Source organism: Heptranchias perlo, chromosome 8 (assembly GCF_035084215.1).
Source record: "Heptranchias perlo isolate sHepPer1 chromosome 8, sHepPer1.hap1, whole genome shotgun sequence".
NCBI classification, from domain to species: domain Eukaryota; kingdom Metazoa; phylum Chordata; class Chondrichthyes; order Hexanchiformes; family Hexanchidae; genus Heptranchias; species Heptranchias perlo.
Genome location: NC_090332.1, coordinates 66,831,930 through 66,844,587, shown reverse-complemented (window position 1 = coordinate 66,844,587; position 12,658 = coordinate 66,831,930). Strand labels below are relative to the sequence as shown.

General features: G+C 42.2%; 1 protein-coding gene across 6 annotated transcripts in view; it reads right to left on the bottom strand.

The window, feature by feature from the left end:
- The window catches only part of afdna (afadin, adherens junction formation factor a), a 269,000-nt gene that overhangs the window by 166,913 nt on the left and 89,429 nt on the right, over window positions 1-12,658 (bottom strand). For all 6 annotated transcript variants that reach the window (XM_067989221.1, XM_067989223.1, XM_067989224.1 and 3 more), the window contains exon 6: window positions 5,447-5,604. In XM_067989221.1, the coding sequence (XP_067845322.1) occupies window positions 5,447-5,604 (158 nt within the window). The remainder of the gene's footprint in view (window positions 1-5,446; window positions 5,605-12,658) is intronic.

Genomic DNA, 12,658 nt, shown 5'->3' with positions numbered 1-12,658 from the left:
ACATTAGTGGCTCACTTGAGTGCCATACCATCATAACGAGCCTCTTCATCACTAACAATGCTGGCAGAATAGTTCTACTGTGGAACTTCAATCTTCAAAAGTAATTCCAAACAAATATTTTAGGATTATCAATGCATACTCCTTTTGCCCTGGCTACCGTACTATTGCCTCCCAAAAAGCAGGGATTTATAACAATCACAGTATGTCAAGGTGGTTACGCTCGATTCACAACTTCTGCACGCCAACAAATGGCCCAACAGGCATTCTATGGGCTGCAACAGAATCTCTGGAGGATTTCAACTGAATTAACTTCATCCATGCACTGCTAGTTAAGAAGTATATATTCGTCTAAGTTGTTGATAAGTAGAAACTAAACCATAGAAGTTTATTTATAGCACAGGATATTTGGTGCATCGTGTGTATTCTGGTTCCAACAATCCAAAACAGCCCTGCTCGCCCTGAATCTTTCATTGCTTCAAATATCTATCCACTTTTTCCTTAAAAGGTGCAATGGTTTCTGCCTTAACATTCCCTATTCCAACACCATACAAGTTTACAGCACAGGAGGCAGCCAATCTGCCCAGTGTCTGTACTGGATAGAGGAATCCAAAACTAATCCCACTGCCCCTATCTCTCCACATAGTCCTGTACTTTGTTCTTCAAATATTTATCCAATTTTCCAAGAGAACCCTTGGCGTAAATAAATTTCTCCCACTTCTTTCTTCACTCAAGTGAGAATTTTGAATTGATTATATCTTGTTATTGACTGCCCAACCAATGAAAATAATCTTCGCTTATTCACCCTATAAAAACACTTCATAATTTTAAAAACCTCTCAAATCTCCTTGTTGAATATCTGCTGGGCTTTCGCCACAAAATGTACAAGTTCCAAAGGCTGCCTACTATGCCAGATGTGGTCCTGAAATGCCCTATGAACCACAAGAGCCGAAAGAATGGTCTATGGGACAGTATAAATTGCTTATTCATCTGTTGGTCTGAATTGAGAAGCCCTCCCCCCTTCATATCTATCTATGCATCTACTACAACTAACACCCTCCCTCATCCAATTTTGGAACATTATTGGCCTAAGTTGTAATACAATTAACGTTCTCTCAAAAGGGGGCTGTCAGAGAGTATGGCAATTCAGGTTTATACCAGTAATCATTGGCAAGTGGGAAAGCTCAAAAAACAATGCTTCATACACGTGCACTTCTTCAATCTCGCCGAAGGCAGACCAAGTAAAAATGCACGAGACAAAGCCATATACAAATTATTTGCTGCTTTATTTCACAGTAAACATTTGGAATAGCCACCATGACAGGACTCATTTAATTCAATTCTTAAAATTCATCTTTGTGTTAATACAACAAACTACAATAGCCGACATCAATGGGTTATCTTACTTGACTTAAGATGGCTTCCAACTATCCTCCAAAAATTCTAACTTCTGTGCTTCAGTGTAAACCCTCACAGTTTTCCCTTTAACAAAAACTACCCGCATAGCCATCCTTTTTCAAAAAGCCTATCGCTTATCTCCCTCTTCAGACAGGATCAAAGGGCTTTCCAACACAATGGGTAATTGAAAAACACCTGACACCCAGTGCTTATTCTTTAGTCAATGGTGCGAAAATGTTCCATTTAGTATAGTAACCAACTTTAATTTAGGTGATTTTTTAAAAAATTGAGAATACACTTTACTTTTAAAAAAACACATTCAAACTAACTTATTTTCAAATCCTCACTTCAGAGAAAGTCAAAAAATCCCTAAACATGACAGCAGAAATCTTGCCACATGCCCCTATTCAGCACAAATTAAGGGAAAGTAACACTATACAATGCAGCTGAAACTAAACCATGTAGAATTCTTATCCACCGAGACCGGGAACAAAGTTGAATTTCTCCAGGTCATAGATCAGATACTTTGATGTCAGTCAAATGCCTCACCACTGATTCCATCCCCCTCCCTGGACAACGGTTCAGGCTGAACCAGCCTTTTCGTAATCTCTGTCCTATTCGACCCCGAGCTGAACTTCCAACCCCACATACTCTCCATCACAAAGACAGTCAACTTCCACTTCCATAACATCACCCACCTCCACCCCTATCTCAGCCCATCTGCTGAAGCCCCTATCCATGCCTGCCACCTCCAGATTCAACTATTTCAATACTCTCCACAAACTTCAGCTCATCCAAAACACTGCTGCCTGTATCCTATCTTGTATCAAATCCTGCTCACTCCATAACCCCTGCCCATGCTGACCTACATTGGATCCCTAAATCCCTCTGCCTAGGCCACCTCCCTCCCCTCCTTTAAGGCCTTCTGTTAAGCCCACCTCTGTGACCCCTCCTAATATTTCCTCTCTTGTCTCGGCACCCATTTTTATCTGATTACACCTGTGAAGCACCTTGGTACGTTTTTCTATGATAAAGGTGCTATATAAATGAAAGTTATTATTGTTAATCACAGTGTGTAATATGCAAAGCATTGATTTCATTTGATGTGCAGTACCCTAACCAGTATATTCCAAAAGCTTAAAAATCTGAATGGACTCATTTCTACCTATTGATCAAAAACAAATCAGTAAGTTTAACAGAAGGCAGTTCTGGTGCTCAGCAGACTGTTCAGAATAAACTTAGAGTATGCCGAACAAACTGAATTGATTTTGTATTCATTAGTAAAGCAATTTTACTTTCAATAAACTTCAAGTGGTAAATATGAAACTAAATCAGTTTTCAAAATGTAAGTAACTTATTAGTAAAGCTCTCTGGTATTAAATGCATAGAAAACAACCTAAATTTCTGCTAAACTGCAAAAGCAGAGGGAAGGTATGTATAAGATCTGAAAGCTAATGAAATTAAAAGCCTATATTTCAGTTTCAGCACATAAAAAGAAACCTAAATCCACAAAGAAGTCATCTGATCAGAGGATTCTTTTTTTTAAAAAAGTAATTTGTGCATGCAGGAAGGAAAGGGAAGTCAATGGTTCCATATTTTTCTACCTTTCTTGGATCCAATGTCAAACATTAACTTAACATTAAATTTGTTTTCTGGATTTTATTTTGTGTGGAAGGGAAGGAAGACAGGAGATAAACCTGGAATGCAATGAGATAATTTCTAACAGGGGCCAAAGAGACATCATCTTGGCAGTAAGCCAGGTCATGCTCTGAGGCTTTTTATAATTAAAAAATGAACTGAAAGTCATCCCTTAGATTCGGGGGAGAAGAGCAGGGAGAACAGAAATGACTTAAATTTATAGGGCATTAAATCTTCCTTCAATAACTATCTCATGCTGATCCTGTTCCTAAAAAGTGTTCTTTTTATTTCATTTGAGAATGCTGGAGTGATTGAGACTGGAATTGAACTTAGTGTAAAGGTCGATGCTTGCATTGCCTGTGCATTTGAAGGCTGGCACTTCGGTCAATATATATGCTCTGACGTCAGGTTGCAGAGCCCAAGGCTGAGTCGTTTTGTAACAGGATCAGATATACACCTTCGTCCCAGCTCTTGAACAGACATGGGACCTGATTCAGCCAGCACTAACTTTTTGGATCCTTCCTGCAGTTCATGTTTGTACTCAATTCCCTTTCCGGCCCAAAGTTTACAATGAGCTTCTTAGTGGAAGCAAAACTCAAGACGTCTGCTTAGGGGACAACAGTTTTTTTTTGGAGGAATGCTTTGTACTGAATTATGAAGTTCCACACAAGCCATATCTCTGGGCTTGGAACCATGCAGCAGTCAACACAAGCATATATTGTCGGTGTAGTTACTGGGACGGTTCCCCAACATCCAAAGGAATATTTTAAAATTAACTGCCAGTACTGAACAGCAATTAAACTGGATCCACCTTGCGTGACTAATACAAGAAACATCTTGGCTGGAGCTGCCACATTAATGACTTTAGTGATCAAAACTTCACAAAGAAAAAGCACATGTAAAATTTTGCAAGATTACAAAAGCACACTATTTGTAACATGGAAAAAGAGAAATTAAGAACTAATATTTTCTAAATGTGCAGTGTCAAAAACATTGCCAATAATAGGAGAAAAATAACTGTTCAGGAGGAGGGTTTATACAATTGACAAAAGCGTGTTAAATTTTTTATTTAGGCCCTTCATTGCTGGAAACAGCATGAGAGATTTAAAAAATAATGCACGTGGGGTTAAGAATGTCACGACTAGTTATTTGCTGCAAGATGAAAACAATTTGCATTACAGCCTGGCATGCAAAAGGGTCGCTTCAGATTCATGGTTCCTCAGCAGCACTGTGACACACTATTCTATTTAATTTGCACAGCTTGACACTTCAGTTACAGACAATCAGGCTATGAGTTGCCTGCATACTTTACTGAAAGTGGCAATTATATTTGGGTGGACAAGAACTCCAAGTAATTAATAAATTGTGAATGGTCCTTGATCTAATGTAATTACGATATAGTTATCTATTGCCTTTTGTTTCAGTATATCTTCAAAAGGATGCTGAATACATCTGGGCTGACTTTACACCAGTAAGCAGTCAGCTTTCAAGTAGAAGGCCTGCTTTTTAGCCAGCTGTAAGGTTCTGTTCTTAAAATTGTGCCGACTTGCAGAGAAGCAAAGACAATTTGAAACTAAAGCATGTATCACAGCATGCTTCTGCTGAAATTCTACGTGTCGAGAGACAATGGGTGGCATTTATTATTTTAAGCAACAGAATAACCAAGTGCATGATTGTTTTATACTGTATACTGCTCATTTACTTGTTTTATTTAAATATTCCATCTGTTAGTGTATTTTCAGTCTACTTTTCAGAAAGAGAATCATGTAGCAGAACTCAACACACTCCAATATTTCATGTACAGCGCAAGAGTTCCCTGTGTCCAAGGATCTCATTATTGTTTACCTGGGCAGGTTACGGTGTGGTCCAGATTATAGGGAATACAAGGTCTGCTTATGGGAGAAACTGGTGAGGCTATACTTTAGAAAAAAAACCTAGCACAAAAAATCCAAAAGCATGAAAATATACAATGGAAGATGGGCACAAGCACCTGATCAAGAAGTCTTAAATGATGACCCAGTTCCCTTTTCACGAGACTAACTTTGGGAGCCATTCAAAGCAGATTTGGAGCACATTACAAGAAAAGGTTTAAATATAAGTTCTCAATTACTGAGGGAGCCAGAATTAAAGTGTTATTTCAGACCCTTTTAAAAAGCATTTGCTATACTGGTAGAAAACTCCAGCTGAAGGATTTTAACACCTATAAACAAAAGTATTTTCCCTTATGTTACAGAAGTAACCATGAATGATCAAAAAATTAAACAAGTTTTATTGACATCTTAAAACCACTAGTCAACGCACTTGTTTACTAAAAGTAATCAAAATATGCATTACAGTATAAAGATATTCCCTTAATAAAGTGCCCTAATAGGATGTACGAGCACGCACAAAAAAACCCAAAAAATACACATACCCGCGCTATACAGTATTCCTTTGGGTTTTCCTTTTCTAGTCCATATTTCTCAAGGGCTTCTCCAACAGCAAAGTCCGATGTATCCGTTGTTGACAGCAAGATAGTCTTGTACGGTATATTTGGCTTTAAACTATCTGCATAGATTCTAAGAGTTCCACCTAGACCAAAGAAAGATACAAATCCCTTAATATTCATAATAGCCTGATTAGATTGGACCAGCTCCTTTTTATAGCTAAGTGTACATTTTCTATAAAGACAGCCTATATACAATGTGAAAACATTAACAATTTCCAGCAACTTTCCCAAAACAGCACAAAGACAATGATTGGATTAAACTATCAATTCCTGCTTAACTTAGACAACGTAAGTATAGTTTGGCAGAAATAGAGTCTTCAATTTCTTTAAGCAGATTGAATCATTATTAAATATTGGCCTGCTTGACTATTTCAGAATAAACCAACTATTAAACATTTTGTGACAATGCCCAAGTTACTTTTTTTAAAATATAAAAGTGTATATTTATGAATACACTATTCCACATCTTAGATCAAGTCATTCACAAATTGCACAAATGAAACTTCCCAATCTCAGCCAGCAAATTTAAGGGGATAACCAAACAGAATGCAGCTGCCCAAATGGAGCGCAGATCACTAAATGCAGTTTCTAAAGATATTATAGTAACTATGGTACTATGAAAGCCCTTCATACTGAAGAACATGGTTGTTTCTGTGTAAGATGTTTCTACCAAAACTGACAACTACTCCAGGATCACCCCGGAGAGCAATAACCCCCCAGCTTCTTTTCTCCACTACCAACCGTCTCCTTAAACCACAACCCTGCCCCCTCCACCCTCATCTCCATTAAGTACAAGGAGTTCATGGACGACTTCACCAAGATTGAGGCCCTGGGTTCAGCTGCTCCTCCCCATTCCCTTTGCCCACCAAGCCAAACCTCCCACCAGGCTCCCCTCTCCTCCGAACACTGAAACAACGTCTTTCGACTTCTGTCCCATCTTCCCCTGAACCCTCTTTGTCCATGAGACCCATTACTGCTCCCTTAACCCCATTCCCACTAAACTGCTGACCAGCCAACTTGCCTTCCTGACCCACATGCTAGCTGATATTGTAAATGGTGTCTTCTCCCCTGACATTGTCCCCCTCCCTTTCAAAGCCATCATCATCAACTCCTCCATTCGTAACCAGAGGATTTCTGGCATTGTTTTACTTAGAGCCCTCAGAGGATCTATCTTTGGCCCCCTCATCTAAATGCTGCCCTTTTGCAACATCCATAGACATGGGATCAGCTTCAACACATATGCCAACAAACCCCAGCTCTAGTTCTGCACCACCTCTGACTAATCCCCTCCACTGCCTGTGTTATCAGACTACTTGTCCAACATTCAGTGTTGGATGTGCCGTAATTTCCTCAAACTTAATAGTGGGAAGGCTGAAACCACCGGCTCTGGCCCCTGCCACAAACTTTACCCTTGCCACCGCTTTCATCCCCCTCCCTAACTATTATCTTAGAGCGACCCATACTGTTCATAAGCCCGGCAACCCTGTGTGACCCCAAGCTAAGTTTCCAACCCGACATCCTCTCTAACATAAATACCACCTACTTCCACCTCCATCTGTTGCTGAAACCTTCATCCATGCCTTTGTTACCTCCATACTATTCCAATGCTCTCCTGGCCAGCCTCCCATTCTCCACTCTACGTAAACTTCAGCTCATCTAACATTCTCCCACTTATCAATCACACATCCTCTCTGACCTATATTAGTTTCTGATCCCCCAACACATCAAATTGGAAATTTTCATCCTTGTGTTTAAATCCCTTCAGGATCTCTGTCCTCCCAATCTCTGGAGCCTCCTAAAGCCCCACAACCCTCTGAACTCTCCATTCCCCTGACCAGCCACATTCATCCCCCTTCTTTCACTCTACCTTTGGTGGCCTGTGCTTCAAACTGCCGAGGTCCCATATTCTGGAATTCCCTTCCTCAACACCGGCAAGTCATGCCAGCAGAGCTCGCACCCGTGATATGCTCCTCCTGCACTGTGGGAAGTCAGTGTCCCTGGCGACCATGTGTGCAGGAAGTGTGTCCAGCTGCAGCAACTGGCTAACAGTATTTCGGAGCTGGAGCTGCGGGTGGATTCACTGTGGAGCATCCGCGATGCTGAGACTATCGTGGATAGCACGTTTAGTGAGGTGGTCACACCGCAGGTAAAGATTACGCAGGCAGAAAGGAAATGGGTGAACGCCAGGCAGAGTAAAAGGACTAGGCAGGTAGAGCAGGAGTCCCCTAGGGTCATCTCCCTCTCAAACAGATATTCTGCTTTGGATGCTGTTGAGGGAGATGGCATATCAGGGGAAAGCAGCAAGAGCCAAGTTCGTGGCACCACGAGTGGCTCTGCTGCACAGGAGGGGAGGAAGAAGAATGGTAGGGCTATAGTGATAGGGGATTAAATTATAAGGGGAACAGATAGGCGTTTCTGTGGCCGCAAACGTGACTCCGGGATGGTATGTTGCCTCCCTGGTGCTAGGGTCAAGGATGTCGCGGAGCTGCTGCAGGGCATTCTGGAGGGGGAGAGTGAACAGCCAGTAGTCGTGGTCCATATTGGTACCAACGACATAGGTTAAAAAAAAGGGATGAGGTCCTGCAAGGTGAATTCAAGGAGTTAGGAGATAAATTGAAAAGCAGGACGTCAAAGGTAGTGATCTCAGGATTACTACCAGTGTCACGTGCTAGTGAGTATAGGAACAGGAGAATAGACTGGATGAATGCATGGCTGCAGGGATGGTGTAGGAGGGAGGGATTTAGATTCCTGGGACATTGGGACCGGTTCTGGGGAAGGTGGGACCTGTACAAACTGGATAGGTTACACCCAAGCAGGACCGGGACTAATGTCCTCGCGGGGGTGTTTGCTAGTGCTGTTGGGGAAGGTTTAAACTAGAGTGGCAGGGGGATGGGAACCATAGCGGGGAGTCAGAAGGGAGTAAAGTTGAGAGCAGCAACAGAGGGGAAGACCCAGGGGAAATTTACAATACAAATAGTACAAACAGTTGATCAAGAACAAGTGAAAGGGAAAAGCGTAGAGCAGCGGAAAAAAAGTGTACTTTAGGCACTACAGATAAAGTAAAAACTAGAAGGCGTAAGGCGATTAACCCAGCATCAAAGCTGAAGGTCAGGCTAGGGTGTGTGGCCCAACTAAGAGTTCTATATACAAATGCATGGAGTATAAGTAATAAATTAAATGAACTACAAGTACAAATTCAAATTGGAGGGTATGACATGATAGCTATTACAGAGACATGGCTGCAGGATGGTCAGGATTGGGAACTAAATATACCGGGTTATGAGGTCTACAGGAGAGATAGGGAAAATGGAAGAGGGGGAGGAGTAGCCTTAATGATTACAGATGAAATCACTTCAATGATAAAGGGGGATACAACGAGAGGTAAGCAGCCAACAGAGACCTTATGGGTTGAATTGAGAATTAGGAAAGGATCTAAGACTATAGTGGGAGTTGTAAATAGGAGCCGTGGCAGCAGCTCTGAAGTGCTAGATTGTATAAATGCAGAGATTAGACAAGCGTGTAAGAAAGGCATAGTGGTCTTAATGGGGGACATTAACCTTCACATTGATTGGGAAAAGCAGACTAGCAACTGTCAGAAAGATAGTGAATTTCTTGAGTGTGTCCGGGATAGTTTTCGACAGCAGTATGTCCGAGAGGCAACAACAGGGCAAGCCATACGAGAGTTAGTAACTAAATCTGGTTCATTACTCATTAACAGCTTAACTGTGCGTGAACATCCATCCAATAGTGATCATAACATGATCGAGTTCAAGGTAGTGTTTGAAAAGGAAAAAAGTGAATCAGCTGCTAAGATTCTAGACTTGGGCAAGGCCGACTTCAATGGGATGAGACAGAGATTGTCCACAGTAAACTGGGCAAATCTGTTAATGGGTAAAACGACTGATTATCAGTGGGAAATTTTAAAGAAACATTTAACGTGATACAGAATCGGTTTAAACCCGAGGGGCAAGAACTCCACTTGCCAAAAAAAGCCATGGGACAGTATAAGACATAAGGAAAGGGCATAAAAAAGGCAAAAAATGGCACAGATCCTGGCAAATGGGAAAGATACAAAGATCAACAAAGGGTCACAAAACAGATAGTGAGAGCTACAAAAAGAGAGTATGAAAAGAAACTTGCAAGGGATATCAAAACCAATAAGAAGAACTTTTATAGTTATATTAGGAAAAAAAGAGGGTGGTCAGGAGCAGTGTTGGCCCTTTAAAAACTGAAAGTGGGGATATTATCATTGACAATGGGGAAATGGCAGACATGTTGAACAATTACTTTGCATCAGTATTTACAGTCAAAAAAGAGGATAGCATGCCGGAAATCCCAAGAAAATTAATATTGAATCGGGGACAGGGACTCGATAAAATTAACATAAGTAAAGCAACAGTAATGAAGAAAATAATAACACTAAAGAGTGACAAATCCCCAGGACCAGATGGTTTCCATCCCAGGGTTTTAAAGGAAGAAGGTGAGCACATTGCAGATGCCCCAACTACAATCTTTCGAAGTTCTCTAGATTCAGGAACTGTCCCTCTAGATTGGAAAATTGCACATGTTACTCTGCTTTTTAAGAAAGGAGAGAGGGAAACCGGGGAATTATAGACCAGTTAGCCTAACATCTGTTGTGGGGAAAATGCTGGAGTCCATAATTAAGGATAGGGTGACTGAACACCGAGAATTTTCAGTTAATCAGAGAGAGCCAGCATGGATTTGTGAAAGGTACGTCGTGCCTGACAAACCTGATTGAATTTTTTGAAGAGGTGACTAAAGTAGTGGACAGGGGAATGTCAACGGTTGTTATTTATATGGACTTCCAGAAGGCATATAAGGTCCCACATAAGAGACTGTTAGCTAAGACAGAAGCTCATGGAATCGAGGGAAAAGTACGGACTTGGTTAGGAAGTTGGCTGAGCAAAAGGCGACAGAGAGTAGGGATAACGGGTAGGTCCTCACATTGGCAGGATGTGACTAGTGGAGTCCCACAGGGATCTGTCTTGGGGCCTCAATTATTCACAATATTTATTAACGACTTAGATGAAGGCAGAGAAAGTCTCATATCTAAGTTTGCCAATGACAAAGATTGGTGGCATTGTAAGCTGTGTAGATGAAAACATAAAATTACAAAGCGATATTGATAGATTAGGTGAATGGGCAAAACTGTGGCAAATGGAATTCAACATAGACAAATGTGAGGTCATCCACTTTGGATCAAAAAAGGATAGAACAGGGTACTTTCTAAGTGGTAAAAAGTTAAAAACAGTGGAGGTCCAAAGGGACTTAGGGGTTCAGGTACAGAGATCATTGAAGTGTCATGAACAGGTGCAGAAAATAATCAAGGCGGCTAATGGAATGCTGGCCTTTATATCTAGGGGACTAGAGTACAAGGGGGCAGAAGTTATGCTGCAGCTATACAAAATCCTGGTTAGACTGCACCTGGAGTACTGTGAGCAGTTCTGGGCAAGGACATATTGGCCTTGGAGGGAGTGCAGCGTAGGTTTACTAGAATGATACCCGGACTTCAAGGGTTAAGTTACGAGGAGAGAGTACACAAACTGGGGTTGTATTCTCTAGAGTTTCGAAGGTTAAGGGGTGATCTGATCGAAGTTTATAAGATATTAAGGGGAACGGATAGGGTGGATAGAGAGAAACTATTTCCGCTGGTTGGTGGTTTTAGGAGTAGGGGGCAGAGTCTAAAAATTAGAGCCAGACCTTTCAGGAGCGATTATAAAACATTTCTGCGCACACAGAGTGGTAGAAGTTTGGAACTCTCTTCCGCAAACGGCAACTGATACTAGCTCAATTGCTACATTTAAATCTGAGATAGATAGCTTTTTGGCAACCAAAGGTATTAAGGGACATGGGCCAAAGGCAGGTATATGGAGTTAGATCACAGGTCAGCCATGATCTTATCAAATGGCAGAGCAGGCACGAGGGGCTGAATGGCCTACTCCTGTTCCTATGTTCCTATCTACCTCTCCTCATTCAAGACCCTCCTTGAAGCCCACTTCTTTGACCAAGCTTTTGAACTTTCCCAGGTATGTCCTGTCCACAAAAAGCAGGTCAAATCCAATCCGGCCAATTACCGCCCCATCAGTCTACTCTCAATCAGCAGCAAAGTGATGGAAGGTGTCGTCGACAGTGCTATCAAGCAGCACTTACTCTCCAATAACCTGCTCACGATGCTCAGTTTGGGTTCCGCCAGGACCACTTGACTCCAGACCCCATTATAGCCTTGGTCCAAACATGGACAAAAGAGCTAAATTCCAGAGGTGAGGTGAGCGTGACTGCCCTTGACATTAAGGCAGCATTTGACAGAGTGTGGCACCAAGGAGACCTAGTAAAACTGAAGTCAATGGGAATCAAGGGGAAAACTCTCCAGTGGCTGGAGTCATACCTAGCACAAAGGAAGATGGTGGTGGTTGTTGGAGGCCAATCATCTCAGCCCCAGGGCATTGTTGCAGGAGTTCCTCAGGGCAGTGTCCTTGGCCCAACCATCTTCAGCTGCTTCATCAATGACCTTCCCTCCATCATAAGGTCAGAAATGGGGATGTTCGCTGATGATTGCACAGTGTTCAGTTCCATTCGCAACCCCTCAAATAATGAAGCAGTCCGAGCCCGCATGCAGCAAGACCTGGACAACATCCAGGCTTGGGCTCATAAGTGGCAAGTAACATTCGCGCCAGATAAGTGCCAGGCAATGACCATCTCCAACAAGAGAGAGTCTAACCATCTCCCCTTGACATTCAACGGCATTACCATCACCGAATCCCCCACCATCAACATCCTGAGGGTCACCATTGACCAGAAACTTAACTGGACCAGCCATATAAATACTGTGGCTATGAGAGCAGGTCAGAGGCTGCGTATTCTGCGGCGAGTGACTCACCTCCTGATTCCCCAAAGCCTTTCCACCATCTGCAAGGCACAGGTCAGGAGTGTGATGGAATACTCTCCACTTGCTTGGATGAGTGCAGCTCCAACAACGCTCAAGAAGCTCGACACCATCCAGGACAAAGCAGCCCGCTTGATTGGCACCCCATCCACCACCCTAAACATTCACTCCCTTCACCACCGGCGCACAGTGGCTCCAGTGTGTACCATCCACAGGATGCACTGCAGCAACTC